The 22,555-nt window shown below is 39.6% G+C and overlaps 1 protein-coding gene across 20 annotated transcripts in view; it reads right to left on the bottom strand.

Annotated features, from left to right (window-relative positions):
- Window positions 1–22,555, bottom strand: part of STK33 (serine/threonine kinase 33) — a 182,673-nt gene that overhangs the window by 22,602 nt on the left and 137,516 nt on the right. For all 20 annotated transcript variants that reach the window (XM_002708793.5, XM_070073880.1, XM_017345170.3 and 17 more), the window contains 3 exons: window positions 19,955–20,030; window positions 15,197–15,309; window positions 13,951–14,036 (listed from right to left, as the gene is read on the bottom strand). In XM_002708793.5, coding sequence (XP_002708839.3) covers window positions 13,951–14,036; window positions 15,197–15,309; window positions 19,955–20,030 — 275 coding nt within the window. The remainder of the gene's footprint in view (window positions 1–13,950; window positions 14,037–15,196; window positions 15,310–19,954; window positions 20,031–22,555) is intronic.

Genomic DNA, 22,555 nt, shown 5'->3' with positions numbered 1-22,555 from the left:
CTGGCCTGGAAGAGGGGCAACCGGGACAGAATCCGGCGCCCCGACCGGGACTAGAACCCGGTGTGCCGGCGCCGCTAGGCGGAGGATTAGCCTAGTGAGCCGCGGCGCTGGCCTCAATCAAAAGCATTCTGACTGATCTTGGATTCTACCCCTTTACACAGTTCAACAAACATTATTTTAAGTGCCTTCTGTAGTGAATGTGTGGAAGCTCCTATCAGGTATACCTTAGAAGTGAAATTTCTTGGTTGTAGAGTATGAGAATGGTTAACTTTCTAAGATAATACCAGACCCTTTCCCCAAAGTAGCTGTGCAATTAATATTCCTATCAGGAATGATCAAGAAATACTCTATCCATATCTTTCCCAATGTCTGGTATCAGCTGGCTCCTTAAATTTGGTTTATCTCAATGAGGTCTTGATTTGCATTTCTTGATCACTAATGAGACAGAACATCTTGTATGTAACCGGTTAACTAGTCAGATGTTTCCTCTTCTCTCGGGTTAAATGCCTGGTCCTATCTTTGTGCCTACTTTGCACTACAGGGTGTATTTGTCCTCTTGTATTGAGTTCTGAGTTATCAAAATTTCATGATATTAACGTTTTGCTGGTGATTTGAACTACAAAAGACTTCTCCCAGTTTATAACCTATCAATTTTTCTTAAGGTGTTATTTTATGAACAGAAGTTCCTAAGATTAAATGGTCAAGTTAATCCGCTTCTTTTATGTTACTGTCAGTGGTCTCTTGCTTATGAAATCCTTTCCTACAGATCACAAGGTCCAAAGGATATTCACCTCTATTTTCCACTGAAACTTTCAAAGTTTTGGCTTTTAATATATTCGATTGTTCTGGAGTCAATGGTGTCCGTGATGCAAGACACGAAGCCACTTTCATGCTTTTCCACATGGATAAACCTTTATTCTGAACGGTCTGTCTTTTTCCTACTCATCTTCTGTGTGATCACTGTCACAAAAGGTCCAGATACACATGGATTATGTTCCTGTGTCCACTATTTTACCCTATTGGTCAACTTGCTTATTCTGGGGCTAGCACAGTGGCACAGCAGGTTAAGCCTTTGCCCATGACACCAGCATCCCATATGGGAGTTCTGGAGTACCATTGGCTCTGCTTCTGATCCAGCTCGCTGCTAAAGAGCCTGAGAAAGCAGTGGAAAATGGTCCAAGTGCTTGGGCCCCTGCACCCACGTGGGAGACTGGGAAGAAGCTCCTGGCTCCTGACTTGAGACTGGCCCAGCTCTGACCATTGTAGGCATTTGTGGAGTGAACTAATGGATGGAAGATCTCTCGTTTCTCCCTCTCTCTCTGTCACTCTTCCTTTCAAATAAATAAAAAATACTTGCTTATTACTGTTCCATTACCCTAAACTATGCTCATTAATACTCTTACAGTTCCCTAACTCTAAATATCTAGAAAGAGAAGACATACAGAAATCTCTTGCCTATTTTTTAAATTTATCTATTCTTTGATAAACATTTGTGATCAGGAAACCTTGTGTAATTTTGACTGGGTTCACACTGAATATGTATGTCACTGTAGGAAAATGAACTTTTATATTAAGTTCTCTAATTCATGATTATGGCATATAGTTATACATTTATTTAAGTCTTTCTTTAATGTTTTTGATAAAATTTTATAACTTTGCTTAAAGAAGTCCTATAAATCTTATGTTGTATTTATTCCTAGATTATTTTTTATTCTCTAATAGCACTTTACATGATGTCTTCATTTTTATTACATTTTCTGTTGTTGGTTGCTAGCAAACAGAAATGGAATTGACTTTTGTACATTACTCTTAAATGCAGCTATGTTTCTCAGATCTCCTATTTTTTCTAACATTTTGTAGATACTGTAAATAAGTTTTATGTCTGCTTTGTAATTCTCACACATTTAATTTTTTCTTATCTTACTAAGGTCAACAATGCTGGAAAAAAAGTATTAAAAGCTGACTTCCTTGACTAGTTTTGCTTTTGTTTTACAATTTGAGAGGCAAATGCCCACAGTGGCCAGGGCTGGTCCAGGCCAAAGCTGGGAGCCTGGATGCCATCCAGCTCTTCCATATGGGGGCCAGAATCCAATCACTTGCTCACTCACCACGGCCTCCCAGGATCTGCATACGCAGGAAGCTGGAGTCAGGCAGAGCACTGAGGATCAAGCTCAGGGCCTCGGATGTGGAACTCAGTGAGCTAAACACCAGCCCCACGTACTTCATTTTAAAGGAAATACCTCCCACATTTCTTATTCTATTTGCCTTAACCTTTTATCAGATTAAGAAAGATTCCTTCTATTCCTAATTAAATTATGAATGTAGGATCTTATTATGAATGTTTTCTTTGAAGCGATCACATGCTTTTTCTCCTTTTATGTATTAATGTGAGTATTTATATTCATGGACTTTTTTTGAAATTAAACCACCACGATATTCTTGGGGAAAACCTAAATTTCTCATGATATATTACCTGTTTATACACTCAGCTGGATCCATCTTGGTAATAATTTCTTTAAGGTTTTATATTTATACTAGCAAGTAAAATGGACAGACTACCTTTCTCATAGTGCCGTGGTCTGGTTTTGTTACATTATAGTATACAGGGTATATTCTTAGAATAAATCAAGAAAAAATTTCCATTTTTGATGGATAAGAGGAGAGTTATAAATTTAAGATGAAAATTTGCTAGAACTTATCTGTAAAATCATCTGGGTCTGGGGTTTTCCTTGTGAAAGATTTTAAACTGATAGTTAAATTTCTGTAATAATTATAAGACACTTCAAATTTTCAATTTATTCTTAAACTAGTTTTGTGAAAATACACGTTTCTAGGAAAAATATTTTCTACGAAAAGACATTTTGTCTAAGTTTTCAGACGTATTAGTACACAGTTGTTGACAGTATCATCTTTTTGCTCTGTATCATCTTCATCTCTGTCTTATCTGTGACTGTATTTCATTTTTCATATATGGCATTATTTTTTGCCCTTTCTATTTATTTCTTAATTTTGCTAAAGATTTATCTATTTTACTGGTCTTTTCAAAGAACCAATCATTGGACTTGTTGATCTTCTCTATCCTACCTCTGTATTCTAAGTAGTTGATTTGCTTTCTTGGTTTTATCTTTCCTACTCTTTGAGTTCATTTTAATAGGTTGTTTTTTTCCTGAAATTAAAAGTGGGATATGTAGACTTATTGATTTTAAACATTTCTTCTTTTGCCAAAGCACACTTTTGCTGCATTCCACTGGTTTTGGTATGCTGCATTTTCATTATCATTCAATTTTAAGGTTTTATAATTTTCTTATTAGGATTTACTCTTTAGTTCATGAGTAATTTAGAAGCATGTTATTTAATTTCAAATATATGTGACTATTTGATCTTATCATTACTTTTAACTTAATTGTATATTATTAAAGAACATGATCTATGTTAAAAATGTATTGAGCTTTGCTTGTTTTATGATCTAGAACAAGATCAATTTTGGTAAATGTTTTATGGGTGCTTGAGAAAATTTATATTTTTCAGTTGTTGACTGCAGAATTGTGTGTACATGTCTAATATGAGAAGTTAATTAACTATGTTGCGGCTGGCAGTGTGGTATAGTGGGTAAAGTCATCGCCTGCAGTGCTGGCATCTCATATGGGAATCAGTTTGAGTTCCGGCTGCTTCACTTCTGATACAGCTCCCTGTAATGCGCCTGGGAAAGCAGCAGAAGATGGCCCAAGCACTTGGGCCTCTGCACCCACATGAGAGATCCAGAAGAAGCTCCTAGCTCTTGGCTTCGTATCAGCTCAGCTCCAGCCATTGTGGCCATTTGGGGAGTGAACCAGAGGAGGGAAGACCTTTCTTTGTCTCTCCCTCTCTGTAGCTCTATTTCTCACATAAATAATTAAATCTTAAAATAAAAGTACTTTCAACCCATTTACCTGTAATTATTTCTATATTTGGAAGTTTCTACTAAGTTTATTACTTCAATTTGTCCCACCATTTAGATGTTTAATTCTTTCCTGTTTTATTTATTTTCATTTGTATATTATTTATTGGAAAGGTACAGAGAAGGAGAAAGGGAGAGGAAATGGGGGGGTGGATCTTCCATCCCATAATTCACTCCCCAAATGCCAAATGGGACTGCAGCAGGGCAGAGCTACGAGTCTGGAATTCAATCTTGGTCTCTCACATGGGAGGCAGGGACCCAAGTATTTCAGCCATCACCTGTTGCCTTCCAGGGTACACATTCATAGGAAACTAGAATCAAAATAGAGCAGGACTTGAACTCAGGCACTCCAATACTGGATGTGGGTGTATTAAGCAACATCTTTTATTATTATTATTATTATTATTAATTTGAAAGGCAGAGTTACAGAGAAGCAGAGGTAGACAGAAAGAGAGAGGGAGGGAGGGAGGGAAGGAGGGAGAGGGAGAGGGAGAGGGAGAGAGAGAGAGAGAGCGAGAGAGAGAGCACATGAGAGAGGTCTCTCATCCGCTGATTGACTCCCCAGATGGCTGCAGTGGCCAGAGCTGCGCCAATCTGAAGCCAGGAGCAAGGACCCTCCTCCAGGTCTCCCACACGAGTGCAGGGGCCCAAGGACCTGGGCCATTTTCTACTGCTTCCCCAGGCCACAGCACAGAGCTGGATCAGAAGTGGAGCAGCTGGGACCTGAACTGGCGCCCATATGGGATGCCTGCACCGCAGGCAGCGGCTTAACCTGCTACGTCACAGCACTGGCCTCTAAGCAACATCTTGCATCAGACACGCATTCCAATCGCTGCCTATGTTACAAATTTGGTTTCTACATATTCTTTTTTAGCACATGTTCACATACAAAGCTCCTGCTCTCTGCCCAATGCTCACTGTGTGGACATTGTTGTACATGTCAATTCTGTGCTATTCTCAATATACTTTTTTCTTTTTTTTAAGTTACCAACAAACTTTACCAAGGCATTTAAAGACTCTTGCTGCACACAGTTCTTTGTACCACCTCCCGATTTGTTTTTTCCTACTACGTAAGTCATTCTAGCCAGTGTTTTAACAGTAGGTCTCTTGTGAAAACCCCTCCAAGGCCTTGTATATTTGAAAATATTTTTATCATTCCCTTCTATATGAATGACAACTTGGATAAATATACATTTTTAAGTTTAAAATGTTTTCCTTTAATACATTTAAAATATTCAGTTTTTCTCACATCCAATGCTGCTACTGAAAAGCAGGATGTCAACATGATTCTTGTTCTTTTATATCATTTGCTTTTTCTCTCTGGGAGATTTTAGAATTTTCTCTTTTATATGTTCTTAAATTTCATTATGTCTATTTGTCAGGTTGTTTTGTTTGAAAAGCAGAGAGAGTGAGAGAGATTTCTTCTATCTACTAGTTCACTCCCCAAAGGCCCACAACAGCTGGGGCCAGATCAAGCCAAAATCGGGAGCCCAGAACTCACACTAGGTCTCCCACATAGGAGGATCCAACTATGTGAGCCAGCACCTGCTGGCTCCCAGGGTGCGCATTAGCAGGAAGCTGGATCAGAAATGGAGTCAGGATTTGAAACCAAGGGCTCCGATGTGGGATGGGGGCATACCAAGTGGGGTCTTAACTGCTGCACCAAATGCCCACCCCTAAACTCTCGCTTTTAAAGGTTTATGAAACTTGGCCTGTGGGTTTACATTCCCTAGGAAGTACTAGCTCCTTGGGAAAACAGATTGAGGAACCCCAGGCACTAAAAACTTCAGTTAAGGATTTCACCCTTACCCACTTCCTCCTCCAAGGAGAAATCAACCTTAGAAGGAGACTCTCATAAAGTACACTCAAATAAGAATCCATCACTCACTTGCAGCATTTGGGGCTAAGAGGTAAGGAGAGTCAATGCAGAAAATCAGTTGGCCTTCCCTATTTTTAGCTTCTCACTCCAGCAGGACTTCCGCGCTGTTCTGAATGCGTTACTTCAGACCCCTGTGAGACGCCAGGTGCCGATGTCTCAAGGCAAACTAGGAGACAGGGCTGCTTTTGTCTTCCTATTTTAACTCCCTGCCTTGGCTGCAGCCTCATCTACCGCACACACCACCTCAAAACATTCCTTTATCTTTCCAGGGTTTCTCACACTGTTCTCTGCATTCTGGTCTCATGAGGTTTCTCTCTAAAGTGACTGCAGGTTTAATCTTCAGAGAAGGTGCGGCAGTGTGTGTGAACACAGTATCTTGGCAGGAACCAAGGGCCTCCTCCAGCTGGCCTTCCGCTTGGTGGCTTTTGACATGTAACTCAAACAGCTTCAAGGAACTGAATGATGCTGCTTTCTCTCCTTTCCCATCTACTAATTTACCTCAGGTCTCACTGCCTGTACCTATAAAAACTAAAACCAACAATACAGTTGATGCTGAACACTGTCTCGTTCTACAATACTCAACAATGCATGGATGAAGTGACTAGGGGTGGGGAGAGCAGCCACATTCATCCACTAAAGAGATACATTTCCAATATAATTTTGCTTGTTATGCTAAATGGTTATAATAATCAAAATTATGTTCTTTTGATTAATTTTGTGCTGCTAATAACAGTAAATCATTTTGAATCATTTTTAGACAGTCTTAGGTTTATAGCAAATAAAACCAAAAATTCATATTTGAACTTTTTTGCAAAATGGCACCAAAGACAAGGTGGTTAATAAAAGCTTTTGAAGCAAAAATATATATTACATTAGAATAAAATTCTGTAGAAGAAGTAAAATAGAAATACAAATTCAAAGAGAAGAATGAGCTAAAGTTAATTAAAGAAGAATTTAGTCATAAACTTTAAAAACTGGATGAGATGGGGCCGAGCACTGGCCTAGTGGTTAAGATGCTAGTCAGGTGCCACATCCCGTAGCAGAGAGCCTGGATTTCACAGCCGCCTCCGGCTCCAGACTCCAGCACATTGCTAATGCAGACTTTGGGAGGCAGCTGTGATATCTCAAGTCATTCAGCTCTCATCAACCACGTGGAAGAGCTGGACTGAGTTCCCAACTCCAACCCCTGGCCATCACAGGCACTTCAGGAGTCAACAAGTGAATGGGATCCCTCTTTCTGTCTGTTTCTGTCTGCTTCTCAAATAAATCAATTTTAAAATTTAAAAATGGTGCCAGCACCACGGCTCAATAGGCTAATCCTCCGCCTTGCGGCGCTGGCACACCAGGTTCTAGTCCCGGTCGGGGCGCCGGATTCTGTCCTGGTTGTCCCTCTTCCTGTCCAGCTCTCTGCTGTGGCCCGGGAAGGCAGTGGAGGATGGCCCAAGTCCTTGGGCCCTGCACCCACATGGGAGACCAGGAGAAGCACCTGGCTTCTGGCTTTGGATCAGCGTGGTGCGCCGGCCACAGCGCTCCAGCGCTTTACCAACGGTAAAGGAAGACCTTTCTCTCTGTCTCTCGCTCTTACTGTCCACTCTGCCTGTCAAAAAAAATTTTTTAAATGGATGCATTAGATGTCCTACACTGGCTAAAAAAAACAGTATCAGTTTTATTTAAAATTATCAATATTTGTAATATATAGGAAATTGCATTCTCTGCAATTTAATTAAATGTGTAGTGAAAATTTTTTTAAAAACTTTTACTTATTTATTTGAAAGTCAGAGTTACAGAGAGGGAAAGGCAGAGGCAGAGGCAGAGGCAGAGAGAGAGAGAGAGAGAGAGGGAGAGGGAAAGATCTTCCATCTGTTGGTTTACTCCCCAAATGGCCACAATGGCCAGGGCTAGGCCAGGCCAAAGCCAGGAGCCAAGAGCTTATTCCAGGTCTCTAATGTGTGTACATAGGCCCAGTGACTTGGGCCAACTCCTGCTGCTTTCCCAGGCACATTAGCAGGGAGCTGGATAGGAAGTGGAGCAGCCAGGACTTGAACCGGTACCCATATGGGATGCCAGCACTGCAGGCAGTGGCTTTACCTGCTACACCACAGTGCCTGTCCCATAGTGAAAATTTTAAACTTCAACCTAAAAAAATCTGAGAATAATCACCATTTTCAAAATTCTTTTTGGAGGGGCTGGCGCTGTGGCAAAGCAGTTAAGCCATATCTTGCAGTGCCAGTATCCCATCTGGGGATCCATATTCGAGTCCCAGGTACTCCACTTCCAATCCAGCTCTCTGCTATGTTCTGGGAAAGCAACAGAAGATGGCCCAAATTCCTGAGTCCCTGCACCCATATGAGAGACCTGGAAGAAGCTCCTGGCACCTGGCTCCTGGTTTCAGCCTGGTTCGGCCCCAATCACTCATTGCAGCCATTTAGGGAGCAAACCAGCAGATGGAAGATTTCTTCCTCTCTGTCCCTCCTCCTGTCTCTGTACTTCTCTGACTTTCAAACAAATAAATATTTTTTAAAAATTATTTTTGGAATAATTCAAACATAAAAATTTGAATAGACTGTTCCAAATAACACAGAACCAGTAATTCTAGAACTTCTTTTGTGTTACACCATTTTCTGTCACCTGAAAAAGTTTTGACTACTTCTCTTACTCTCTTCCTTAACACTTCCACTTGGTTGCAAAATCGTGTTGATTTTCTGTCTTGTCTTCCCTCTTCTGTTCCTACCCAATGCCCTAGCATCAATCTTTATTACGTCACCCCAGTACTACTTCAATTCTCCAGTGTCTACTTGCCACCAAGCAAAGCAGACACACTGCTGTCAGGTAATTCTTCCTGAAGCCTGTCCTGGCCAACAGCACACATCTACAGACCCACCAACTGACAGGGCTGACCCATGAACAGTGCCAACACTTGCTACCTGCTCCTAACCCACCCCGAAGCCCATTCGAGTCTGTCTGTCTCCTGACTCTTGGTTCAACTCCCCACTGAAACTCTGCTTCTACCCCTTAGCCATGACCTGTGTAAACAGCCCCCCAGATCCAACTCAAATTTATTCCTAGGGCTCCTCCAGCTTCAGACTGTCTCAGGCAGGGCACTCTATCAGAACAGGAATTCTTACTTGAGAATCTAGCCGCTAGCTTTACTCTCCAGGCTCTGCCTAAGTCCGCCCACATCACCCTGCAAGGGTTGGAGGGACAAAAGAGAAAACTCATATAGTATGGCAGAGAGTAAGACGCCTTAGTGCCTTTCCGTGGTGACCCACTGCCAAATAAGTCAAGGCCTCAGTCTTGGTCAAGGGCCGGAGTAAAACCACTCTAACCGACCTTTTCAGCTTCATTCCCCACAACTCTACTTGCCTCCTATGGTTTTACGGAGGAGCACTATTACTATTTTCTAAATATACTTTATATTTTTATCTCTATAACTTTGTAAAATTATTTCTGTCTCAAATATCCTTCCTTATCTGCCTGACTCCAACATTTTCACCCGTTCTTACAGAGCCAGATCTATTACATGTTAACTCTACTTCTAAATATGTTTTGGAATGCCCTAGAGGGAATAATATGTCTTTTTGAAAATTCAGTAGTACTACTATATTTATGTTATTGTGGATTTTCTTAAATATTTAGAAAATGTTTATTTATTTTCATCTATTTGAAAGCACAGCTGGTGAGAGAGAGAGTGAGAGAGATCTTTCATAAGCTGACTCATCCCTAAAATGATGCGACAGGCTGAAGCCAGGAATCTGGAACTCCATCTAGGTCTCCCACAAGGGTGGCAGAGGCTCAAGCACTTGAGCTATTGTCCTCTGCCTCCCAGGATGCACCAGCAGGAAACTGGATTGGAAGCAGAGAAGCTGGGACTTGAACCAGAACTCTGATATGGTATGTGGGTGGCCCAGGCAGTGGCTTAACCTACTGCCCCACAATGCCTACCCCCTATCCTTGTGAATTTATAATTCTTCGCCTGTGTTTTTGTTTCAGACTCTTTACTAGACCATAGGAAACTGTGGGCAGGGGCTGTGCCAAACAGATCCTTGTGTCATTCATTGCACCTAATAGTTATTCAGCATTTATTGAATTACTGAGTATACATCAACACTTGCATATTAAATAACACACCAAGTGGCCTACCCCAGGAGCATCATCTTAACATAATTTTTATAAAAGTTTCATTAACCAAGGATGCATATTCATATACATAAGGTAATTCAGAATTTAAGAATAACTATGCATAGTAAAATAAAGGCAAATATCTTAACACATTTAGGAGAAAAATACGGAAGGAAAAAAATTACAGCCAACAAGTAGGCATCAGAAAATTTCCACCCTCTTATGTAGAGTGCATCTGTTAAGCCTAAAGGTCAAACATTAATGATCAAAACCTGAATAACAACTTGTAAATTAATGGACAAGGGCCTTGTTCACAAATTAAGAAAGACTGTTCTGAAATTAGACTCTACACCTTGATTACAAGTGCCTTTGCAAAGTGTGACTTTAAAGCAAAGAACAGACTATAACTTGTGGTAAATTATTCAACGGAAGGGAATGTGTTTTATCCATCTTTGTGTCTGATGAATTAAAATGGAAAGACACTTACTAAAATCAATACGGCCATTTAAATTATTGTTGTCCTATTTAAAACAGCTCACCCTGAAAGACAGATGCACCATAACAATAATTTCTTCCATCTCAGAGAGTATGCAATTGTTCTTCACTCTATATGGAATGAAGTTGATTCTCTTTAACCTGAAATTTAAGTCCCTTCACTATTTTCTTTTCTTAGTCTTAAAATTTTCATTCCTTTTCTACTTTTATTTCCCACTTCTTTCTTTCAAGCATCCTATCTGTTAGTCAAATTGAATTTCCTGATTTCACACTTGCTTGTCTCTGTACCTCTGGTTATTTGTCAATTTCTTATGTCATTTATCATTTTCTTTCTTGCATTGTACCTTACACACACCTTGTTTTCCTTACTAGATTGTAATTCCTTACGTCAGAGACCATGTCTTACATGTCGTCATATTTTATTACCTAGCACAGGGCCTGGCACATGGTAGGCATAAAAAAATATGTTAAAGGAATACTTGAGGTATGAACAATACCAACAAAGCTCAAAACTGGGAACTCACTTTTGACAAGCAATAGAAGAAAAATTATTGCCTTAATTTTATATAGCAGTAGGTTTTAAATATAAGTGAGCATAAGAAATACCTGAGAAACTTGTTAAAAAAATGTACATTCTTGCTGTTACAGGGAACTGGAAGGAACACCAAGAGGCCACTGCAATTATCTAATAAGAAGCAATTATCTCCTGAACCACGGTAGACAGCAAGGGGGTAGAAAGAATCAGATGTAAAAGAATAATGGCACACTCCTGGCAATGGGAGTTATTATCAAGCTCTTCCTTTGCAGGAAAGCCATTTCTTGGCTGTTTTTTCTTACACGAAACCTTTGACTTCTAAAATCAAGATGACAATCATGTGTTCATTTGAAATTCCACTCACTCAAATGCACACAGGGAAATAATAATTTCTCTCATAATATTTTTCAGATATGTTCCATGTTTCAAAATGCACAATACATAGGCTGAACCATAGAAACTTTTTATCCAATACAGCTCTTTGAGAAAAATGTTACTATGGACTAGGAATTGCAAAAGATAAGCTGTGGTTATAAAGCAGCAAGGCACTGAGAGAACTATCCTATTTTCTTTAGATTATTTCAAACAGAAGATATGAATTGTAGGAAGTAAGACTTCAAGTGGTTAAGAAGAAAAGAGTTCTGTCTTTCAGAAGTTTGTAAAATGCCAGTATTCTAAATTTCATACACTGAACTCCTTAGGATAGTCCGATATAGTACACAATATCTGTCACTTCTCTATCCATTTGGCAAAGACTTCAGAGAGACAAATGTTACAGAGGCTCAAAAATGGAGACTTCTGGAAAAATGACCAAAGCCAGAAATAAAGTTGTACTAATTAGAAAACAAATAATTAAATGGCCAAACCCGAATGTTGTGTGATGCTGACAAGAGATAAATTTCTAAGGCACACCATCTGTTTTACAGTTTTTGTCTTGCTGTACTACAAATCTATTCAGTACAGTTTTTGCAATGATCTAGCTGCTAACTCATTTGCACAATTACTTTAGGCCAGAAATAATTATTGCATTGAATCCTTTGAGAGATCAACACATTCATAGGAGAGGGCAGAGAGAATCCATTCTTGAGTGAAGATTATTATTTTTTTAGCTCTTAAAAATGTTATTCAAAGAAATGACTAGAATTTACCAAAGGAAAATGAGGGAATTTAAAAGAAAAGTGATACCACTAAATGCTTATGGCACCTACACATATCTGTGCTTCTGCTAAATGTTGTAGTGTCTAAAGGCATGTTGCAGGGACCTCTTCTCTACCCATATTTTCTTCTTGATTTCTCTCTCCAGCTCAATGGATTTACATGGCATCTATATAATCATGGTTCTCAGATTTCTAACTCTAGCTCAGACTTGTCCAGTTTCAGATTCACGTATCCAATTATCTATCCGATATCTCTACTTGGGTGGAGAGAGACATTTCAAACTTACTGTATAATTTCAAACTTGATTCACCACTACTACTCGGGGAAAAAAGAAAATTCTGATTCTCCCAAAGTGTTCCACAACTCAGTAAATGGAACAATCATACAACCAGTTTTAGAACAAAACTTAGATGTCATCCTTAATTCCTCCTTTATTCTCATTCCTCATCTAATCGATCACCAAATTCCATCAAATTATACCTCTAAAAATACTTTGTGTATTTCTCTCCATCTCTATTGCTACCTCCCTTTCTAAGCTACTATCATCTCCCAATAAAACTACTTAAATATCTACCTCATCTCCTATTTCCAAGCTATTTCCCATCTAAGCAGCCAGAGTGATCTTTTAAAATTATAATTATATGCTAAGTTGCATTTCAAATGTAATTATATCACATATCCCCACTACCTAACACAGTTCTAGCAAATAATAGATCTGTAATTTGATTGATAGATGAATACTGCTTAGTAATATTCCCATGCATCTCTATTAATCTCCAGGCTCAGTTCTCATACATTTTCTGAGATACCAACAGACCTATTCATTTTCTGAACTGATCATTTATTGAGTATTGTATTAATTGGGACTGGGTTAAGTAGCATCTTTTATAATGTCTTAAATAGGATGGAAATTTGTTTCCAACTAATATGAAGAAGTACGGAGGCTGGAAGTCAAGGGTTGGAATGGTGGTTCTATCAGCCACAGGTCCTGGTTCCTTGCTTCCTGTTGCTTTGCCATCCCTACTTTTTATAGATTCCACTTTTGGTCTAATGAGGCTACAAACCCCAGCCACCACATCTGCATTCTGGTCACCAGTATGAGGAAGGGCATAAGCAATGTCATAGCCTCCCCATTTAAAGATACACTTACATGGCATTGACTACCATGCTAACTGGCACAGAGACTGAAGAATAGAGCCTTTTAACTGGGCAGCAATGTTGCTAAACTAAAAGTCAGGATTCTAATTGCTAGAGCAACAAAGGAGAATAAATACTGAGAGGTAAGTGGCAGCCTCTTTCAAAGTTCCTATTTGTGATCAGGTAATGTCCTAGGTTTGGGGATAGTGATCAGTAAAGATTTCAAATGAGGTAAGACCCATGGCTTGGAGATGTTGGCTTTTCTGGGTACTGGAAGAGTCCCTGTATTCAAAGAGAGGTGAATGGTTCCAGAGCCTTTCATCACGGAACTATCCAAACTGCTTCAATATTCCACAGTGTTAATAATGGGCATTTTTCAATTGTGTCCTACTGGACATGATACTTGTATAACACCAAACAAAGCATCGTTCATTTAAACCTCTATCTATCTATCTATCTATCCATCCATCCATCCATCCATCCATCTATCCATCTAGGTCTGTGGTAACAGTTCCAACAGTAGGAAAATATCCATTTCAGAAATATGTTAAGACACATTTTTTTTACCTTATAAAAAGGTGAAATTCATTGACTGTTTTTAGAAAACTATCTACAGAACTACAAGGCCAAATGAAAAGAAACCAGCAGTGATAGCAAGTCTGAGAGAGAAGAAACAACACCGTGACTCACTGTTAACCACTGGTTATCGAGGAGTTCCTTAGCGGTGATTCTGTGAGCAGGATCTACTTTCATGAGCTGTCTCAGAACACTTTTAGCTGCAAATAAGGGAAAATGTTAAAAATTCTCATCTGTCTTAATTACAATTAATATATATTCCAATTAATTTAGAGTTAATCTATACCACATGAAGGAAAAGGTGTTAATTATACAATAAATATCAGCAAAACTGGCTAATAAATAAAGATTAAAGTCTAAAGTGAAAGTTGTTTTTAATATTATTTGAAAGGAAGAGTGACAGAGATAGAAAGAGAGAGGAAGAGATTGAGAGAGAGAGAGAGGGAGAGAGAGAGAGGAAGAGTTAGATAGAGAGAAAGATGCTCTATTCATTGGTCTATTCTCCTAATAACCCCAACAGCCAGTACTGGGCCAGACTGAATCCAGGAGCCAAGAACTTCATCAGGGCCTCTCACATGGGTGGCAGGAACCCAAGCCCCGGGCCATCCTCTGCTGCCTTCCCAGGTGTGTTAGCAGAAAGCTGGATTGGAAGCAGAGCAGCTGGGACTAGACCGTCACTCTGATATGGGATGCAAGCAGCACCTTAACCTGCTGCAACACAATGCTGGCCCATAAAGTTAAGTTTTATTACCTAGATTACCTAGTTATTGGTCTATAGTTAAAAATTAGCTAGATGATGAGCAAATTTTGATTTTTACTATGGACTTTGTGGTTTTGTGGATTTTTTGATTAGGAACAATCAAAGTGAAGACATCTTTGTTTCTGTAAGTAAATAGTGTTTATTTCTGGAGCCAGCATTGTGGTGAAGCAGGTTAAGTCATAGCCTATGACTCTGGCATCCCATATGGGTGCTGGTTCAAATTCTGGCTGCTCCGTTTCTGACCCAGCTCTCTGCTAATGTGCCTGGGAAGGCAATGTAAGATGGCCCGAGTGCTTGGGCCCTGCCCATCCACATAGGAGAACCAGATGGAGTTCTCAGCTCGGCTCCTTGATTTGGCCTGGCTCAGCCTGGCCATTGTGGCCATATGGGAGTGAACCAGCAGATGGAAGATTGTTTGCATGTGTGCAGGCTCTCTCTGTCTTAACTCAGCCTTTTAAATAAATAAATCTTTTTTTTTTTTAAATAGAGTATTTATTTCCACAAGTAAGTTTAATGACTAAACAGAGATTTCAAGCATTTGAATTACTGGCCAACTTTCTTATATTGCTTTGGTAAGTTATAAAAATACCTTATACTTACCATTTTCACTTATGGAATTCCAGACTGGATTTTCAAAACGTAGTTCTCCTTTTTTTATTAACTCAAAAAGTTTCTCTTCTGAGCTTGCCATAAAGGGTGGGTCTCCACATAATCTACAACAAAGACAATCATTTTATTTAAATTTAAAAAATCAGAAGCTTAAGTTTCCACAAAAGTCAGGAACAGTGGTGCTTCATGTTTAAGTAAAGAGTAAGAAGAGATGGGAACCTCTTTGGATATCAAAATGGCAGCAACAAGACTGTCCAAGATTAGTGCTAGGCTCTTGTCTCAACATGGGAAGAAATGACCCGGAAGAGGACATGCAAGAGTTCTCCCAAAAGTTTGTGGAAAACAATTAAATAATATGTAAATTTTGGTGCAAAAAATTTTAAATGCATGCATACATGGGGTCTTCAAAAAGTTCATAAAACATACATTGACTAGATTTCAAATTTTTTGCACCAATATAAACTCACCTTTTAATTTCATTTTCCATGAACATATATCATTACATACATTTTATCTTGAAGCCTCCAGGTTCACAAATGATCCAGTGTTCTTCCAGGTAGGAATACACTAAGCTTAAATGGTGTTGAAACACAGGAAAGTGTGGGAGTTTAAATGTACAACAACAGTGACAGCTAGCAGGAGGGATACACTTGGGTGTGAGCCAAGGTAAGAAAATGGCAGAAGGCAAATTAGACCCACGGAAAGACACAATGAGCCATCAATCTGACAATCATGTAGGGATTTTATGCATGGTAAAATACTATACAAATAGTAATAATAATAATAATAAACAAACCAAGAACAACCTGGAGAATTTTTATAGGTTTTCTGTCAAAACCAACAAGCCAACACAATGGTCAATGGTATGTAAAGTGAAAAAGATTCAGATGAGAAAAATGAGATGATAACTTTGTGCTCCATCCTAAAAGGGTGAAAGTTGAGTGTACATAACAAATACCATCAGCAGAAACGTGAGCCACGGGCACAAAGCAAGCATGGGCTTGTCCATACACTCTCTAATATAGAACTATGGCTCTGTAGAGGTTTTTTTCTTTTTAAAATGTACACAAAGGGAACAAATTTCATGTATTTTCATATGCACAGTGTTAAGAGCATAATGTGACTTCACACCCTACTCCCCTCTCCTCCCTCACTCAACAGAACATGGCAAGCCTCTGAAATTACTGCTTCAATAGGTGATCTGGCAGAAAACTACAAGAACATGCCTAAAAGCTGAGTTCAATTCTTCATAGCCCATCCTCCACATGTCAGTCATTATCATTACCGCCAGCCTCAGCAGCTGAGGGCAAACCTGTAGCCAACAACTAGACTGCCCAGTGACTACATTAATCACAGAGGTAGTCTATTTTCAAACTCCCAACTTTGTATTTTTCTACCTTATTACTGAAGGAATAAAATAACATAATTACAGTATACTTCTCAGACTGCAGGTCAACTGTGTACATAAGGATAATAATCTAAATCTTTTAATAGTTACATTTTCACTGGTTTTCTTTATACTTTATCAAAAATCGAACTCATGAATATCTTCTGGATAAGTCAAAGCTTGATAAAGACTTTTCATAATGATGACGATGATGATAACGATGACAACTTTCCCAGGGGAAAAAGTTTGGCTTTTTTTCTAGTAGTCTATCAAATTACACTGGAAAACAGAGCTTTCAATTTACCAATAGATTCCTGTTAGGAAATCAGAATTTATCAAAATGTTCTGCTAATTCTTGTTTTAATACTTTTTATTTCTCCAGCTCATTCTGACCCTCTTCACTCTCATCATACTCATCTTGCCATTGTTTAGTTTTAAAATGCAATAAAAAAGCCATCAAAAACAAAAAAGCCAGAAAAATGGCCTTATGGACAATTACTATCTAGTACAAGTCCAGGCCAGCAGCCCAGCTCATTGAGCCTGTTATCAATCAGTGATATGCGCATCCACCAATTTCTTAGCTGCCCCTGAACTGCCAGATGAGGCTGCAACCATAGCTTAAGGGCTACATTTTAAAAACTCAGCTTTCTTCTGTCCTTTGCAATTTTATTTACACAAAAATGTATCTAATGGTTGGTCAATCAGTAGCATACAAAATTTTATGACAGCAATTTAAGGCACATCCAGAAAAGGGAATCCAGGGCATGAAAAATACCTCTTCAAGCCCTCCTATTATCTTCTATTGCACTTAGAGGAATCAAAACAGCAGAGGGTAGTAACTATAAGGAGTGTTTGTTAATTTCACTCTCAGAAAGTACTGTTATCATTGTCTAATTATGGAAATAAATCAGAAGTATCTGATAAACAAGACAACAGTACCTCTGGAGAAGAAATGTTTGTACTTGTGGTGAAGGAAACATCTATATTCTACATCTATATCTATATATCTATGCCATCACTGGGCTCACACACACTAATAGGTACTGATTAGTTAAGCAGGTGTCTACAGTAAAGAAAAGATTCCATGAGGATGATAGGCAGCCACACTCTAAAGCAGAAAATTAATTCTATCTTAAAGAAAAAGATTTTCAAGAAATGTAATACACTCACTTTTCTTAACACCAAATCCAAAATGAGAGGCTAAATACACCATATGAATTGTGTAATATTATGTTTGACTTGTGTTGTCTTGAAAGTTTTAGGAGTAAAACAGACTAATTTAAAAGTTATATTTAAGGCCGGCGCAGTGGCTCACTAGGCTAATCCTCCGCCTGTGGCGCCTGCACCCCGGGTTCTAGTCCCGGTTGGGGCACCGGTTCTGTCCTGGTTGCTCCTCTTCCAGTCCAGCTCTCTGCTGTGGCCCGGGAAGGCAGTGGAGGATGGCCCAAGTGCTTGGGCCCTGCACCCACATGGGAGACCAGGAGGGAGCACCTGGCTCCTGGCTTCGGATCAGCGCAGTGCGCCGGCCGTAGCAGCCGTTTGGGAGGTGAACCAACGGAAAAGGAAGACCTGTCTCTCTCTCTCTCTAACTCTGCCAGTCAAAAAATAAAAAGTTATATTTAAAGACCAAGGCTCAGATTTTTTACATTATGATTCAAATTGACACAAAACAATGATCAAAAATTTTGTGAATACTTTTATGTTTTAAACAATCTAAGCAATGATGTGTGTTAACCAGCTGAGTTACAGCAACAATCACATCATGCAATTTCTACTGAGTATTCCATTTCACAGAGCTGTGAAAACTTAGCTTCTGTGATGTTGATACTTAGAAACGATCTGGAAGAGGTACTACATACTGAAATCCTCAATATGACCATAAAACTAATGTAGCATCGACACAAAAATGTTCATCTTCACCAAGAGGCAGAACAATGGCCACTAACTTTTCAGAACACCTCTTAGACAATTCACTTAATTCAATTTAACAAACATATTGAGCACTGAATATGTGCCTACTATTGCATCACATACCAGAGATGGAAAGATGCAAAGATGAATAATATAAGATCTCTGTCCTTCATGGAATTTAGGGCAAGGAAAACTATACTCTCTCTCTCTCTCTCTCTCTCTCTCTCTCTCTATATATATATATATATATATATATACACACACACACACATATATACACATATGTCTATAAATTTAGTCTTAAAAGCTTATCGCTCACACAACAAAAAGCATTAATTCTATCAAATTTACATATATGCAAACCTTCCTATTTTAACTATTCATATTTTTTCTTTCTTTCAATGTTCCTGTCTTGCATGTATTTTGGTATACGGGCTTAAATCCTCTATTTAATGTGAGGAAGAAACACTTGCATGGTAAATGCAGTAACTCTGCCTGTGTAGGGTAGGAGTTAGGAAACAGAATGTGAAGCCAGGAGGGGACTTGTAGAAGAGAACACACGCGTCCCAGGGGTGTGCGCTGCTGGCTGAGCAATGCACCAGAGCACAGGACAGGTGCTCGGGAAGCCACAGCCACTGAAGACTGGAAAGGCACTGGAGTCAGGCCGTGAAAGATGTGCTGAGCCACGCCAAGGCAGGCTGCTCTGGTATTTTTCTGTAACCAGGAATAACTATCAGAGGTCTTTAATGAGGAACATAGTATGGCCAGATTTGTTACTCAGAAAGACAACTCTGACAGCAGCGTGAAAGGGGAACTTGGGGAGGGCGACCAGAGGCAGGAACAACAGTGAGAGTGACCTAGGAATATTCTAGAAAGGAGAAATGACACAAGTGAAGAGAAATCACAGAATAAGTAAGACACTTGAAAGAAAAAATGAACAGGACATGGGGTTCGACTGAACCTTGAGTGGCAGGGAAGGAGAATAACAGTGACTAAGGTTTTCCTCAGCATTAAAAGAACTGGAAACTACAGAACTCCCCTTAGATTCTCAATGTGCCCACTTCCCATGTATGGCCTGTCCACGCTGCCAGCTCTAGTGCCAGGGTGCAGCACCTCCCTATAACTGATGGGCTACAAGGGGATCTCCTGAGAAAACACAAGGAGGCCTTTAGTTTGTAGCAAGGGCTCAGGAAGAGGCTAAGGACAATTTTTCACTTTCTGCAGATCATACAGTGTACTGTTGCATTTACAGATCAATGAAAAGCGAAGCTGAAGGTTATACACTTACAGTATTTAAAAAATCTAAAGGATGTCCCTGACAACTACTTCCCAACTGGTTTTTAAATCACTTTCTAAAAAACATGTATTGCTTAGTTCTAATCTGAGATCTATAACCCTACTTTCAGAGACCATCCATTCATTTTAAACTGCACATTTAGCAGGCTACTTACAAAATGTACATTATGACACCTATGCTCCAAATGTCACACTGCTGGCTATAGTCGTGGGCATTGATAACTTCAGGGGCTGCCAAACAAGTAGAAATAAAATAATATTAATAATATAATAAATGACTTTTAAATGCTTAAACACAAAGCATAAAAAATGTGCTGATTTGTTGTAATTTATTCCCCACAGGGGAAAAAAGAACCAACAGCAGATGTTAAATGAATAATGTACCGGCCTTAACAATTGATGTCATGTATCCTCTCTTCTATCATTTAGCTCCTAATGGAATGATGGCATAAATTATATAACTAAATGCACTACTCCTTATTCTTTTGAAATTGTTAAAAAAGATTTTGCAAAGATTATGTAGTTACAGTAGAAGACAACAATATCTTAGTCCTTTCTGAAAAACAGAGCTGAATACATGACTTAAGTAGAAGTAATTTAAAAGCAAGCCCTATGTGTAGAAATCGGGATTCAGAGAAAAACTAAGATAAATGATTATAAATCATTTTAGCAAAGGAACAATAATAATAATAACATAACACTACTCTGATGAGATAGTATGAATTACTTCCCACATTTTCTGAATGAGAAAAACCAAGACAAAGAGAAAGCTCCTATAAGACTGGATCAAAAAGCCAACAGACCCAGCCTAAGAGCTGAGATCCAGGTATTCCTGACTCCCCAGCTCCGTGCTCCCTGCATTACAGAAGTGCTCCCAACAGAGTTCCCTTAAACAATAACTCAAATTAGAACCATTTTTTTTTCAACTCTAAGGTGGCACATTTTTTAGTTATTATATATATATATATTTTTTTTTTTTGACAGGCAGAGTGGATAGTGAGAGAGAGAGACAGAAAGGTCTTCCTTTTTGCCGTTGGTTCACCCTCCAATGGCCGCCACGGCCGGCGCACTGTGGCCGGCGCATTGCACTGATCCAAAGCCAGGAGCCAGGTGCTTATCCTGGTCTCCCATGGGGTGCAGGGCCCAAGCACTTGGGCCAACCTCCACTGCACTCCTGGGCCACAGCAGAGAGCTGGCCTGGAAGAGGGGCAACCGGGACAGAATCCGGTGCCCCGACCAGGACTAGAACCCGGTGTGCCAGCGCCGCAGGTGGGGGATTAGCCTAGTGAGCCGCAGCGCCGGCTAATGAAAGCTTTTTTTTAAAGTTATATGATACTGTAAGAACATATCATATCTCTACAGCTACGATCAGATATCTTTGTTGAAAGATAAAAGTTACAAACATAAAAAGATTTGTATATGTTTCAATAGAACTTTAAAATATTCATACAGCATTTTGCATAAATTAGATTAGGAATAGATGAGACATTTGATCCCCTGTGCCCGTGAGAAACTAAGGTTCAGATACATGACTGAAGACTCGCAGCCAGAGTGCCTCCTCTACACAATGGGCAGCTCCAGGTCTTTATTTTAGAACACAGTTTCAATATCCCCCCTCACACCTTACACACAACTACACACGCGCACACACACATCGTTTATAATAACTAGTCACAGAAAATGGATTTTATTTCCTCTTTCCCCCTCTGCCTATTGTTAAAGGTACAGCAACCAAAAGAGGTCAAAAGGTAAACAGAATAAAGAAAATGAGAAAAGGTTAACCTATCATTAACAAACTGAGTCCTTTGTCTCCAAATGATTGAAAAGTTGCTAATTAGCCGGCGCCCGTGGCTCAATAGGCTAATCCTCCACCTTGCGGCGCCGGCACACCGGGTTCTAGTCCCGGTTGGGGCGCCGGATTCTGTCCCGGTTGCCCCTCTTCCAGGCCAGCTCTCTGCTATGGCCAGGGAGTGCAGTGGAGGATGGCCCAGGTGCTTGGGCCCTGCACCCCATGGGAGACCAGGAAAAGCACCTGGCTCCTGGCTCCTGCCAGGATCAGCGCGGTGCGCCGGCTGCAGCGGCGGCCATTGGAGGGTGAACCAGCGGCAAAGGAAGACCTTTCTCTCTGTCTCTCTCTCTCACTGTCCACTCTGCCTGTAAAAAAAAAAAAAAAAAAAAAAAAAGAAAAGTTGCTAATTAATATTTCCCTTTAAGCAACTATTCGTATTCTTTAACTCTACTTAAAGTCTTCAGCTACTAAATCATTAAAGTTTACGTTATTCTAAGGCAACGCCTCCGTGGCAGGGTCTAATTCTCTGACTAGACTGAATGAAGGATCTCCATACTGGTGCATCACACAGCAGGGGCAAGGAATTCCTACTTTTCCCTCTTTCAGAATCTTCTTAATTATCAGGAGCATCTCTACTTGTACTGTCATTCCAGCCCTCATAAGGAGGCAGAAGCCAGAATAACTGTGCCAAGGAGCCATTTAGGAAGTCAGCAAAGCTCCACAAACCATCTGTCTTCTCTCTTGTTCTCTCACTTGTTATCAGTGTAGACAACTAATAAGCAGGCATAAAACTCAGGGTGCTTGGATATATTTTCCCTATGTAACTACAGACCAGATGTCTTTTGCCAACAGAGGAGTATGAACAGAATCTAAAGCAGCCTTTTCCCAAATAAGACAAAACAATTTCAGCACTTTATGCATCAAGCAGGCAAAAAAAAAAAAAATACTTCTCAGCAATAAAAATGAA

The sequence above is a fragment of the Oryctolagus cuniculus genome, chromosome 1, assembly GCF_964237555.1.
Source record: "Oryctolagus cuniculus chromosome 1, mOryCun1.1, whole genome shotgun sequence".
NCBI classification, from domain to species: Eukaryota; Metazoa; Chordata; class Mammalia; order Lagomorpha; family Leporidae; genus Oryctolagus; species Oryctolagus cuniculus.
Note: the sequence above shows the minus strand (reverse complement) of the source record. Positions and strands in the feature narration are given on the sequence as shown.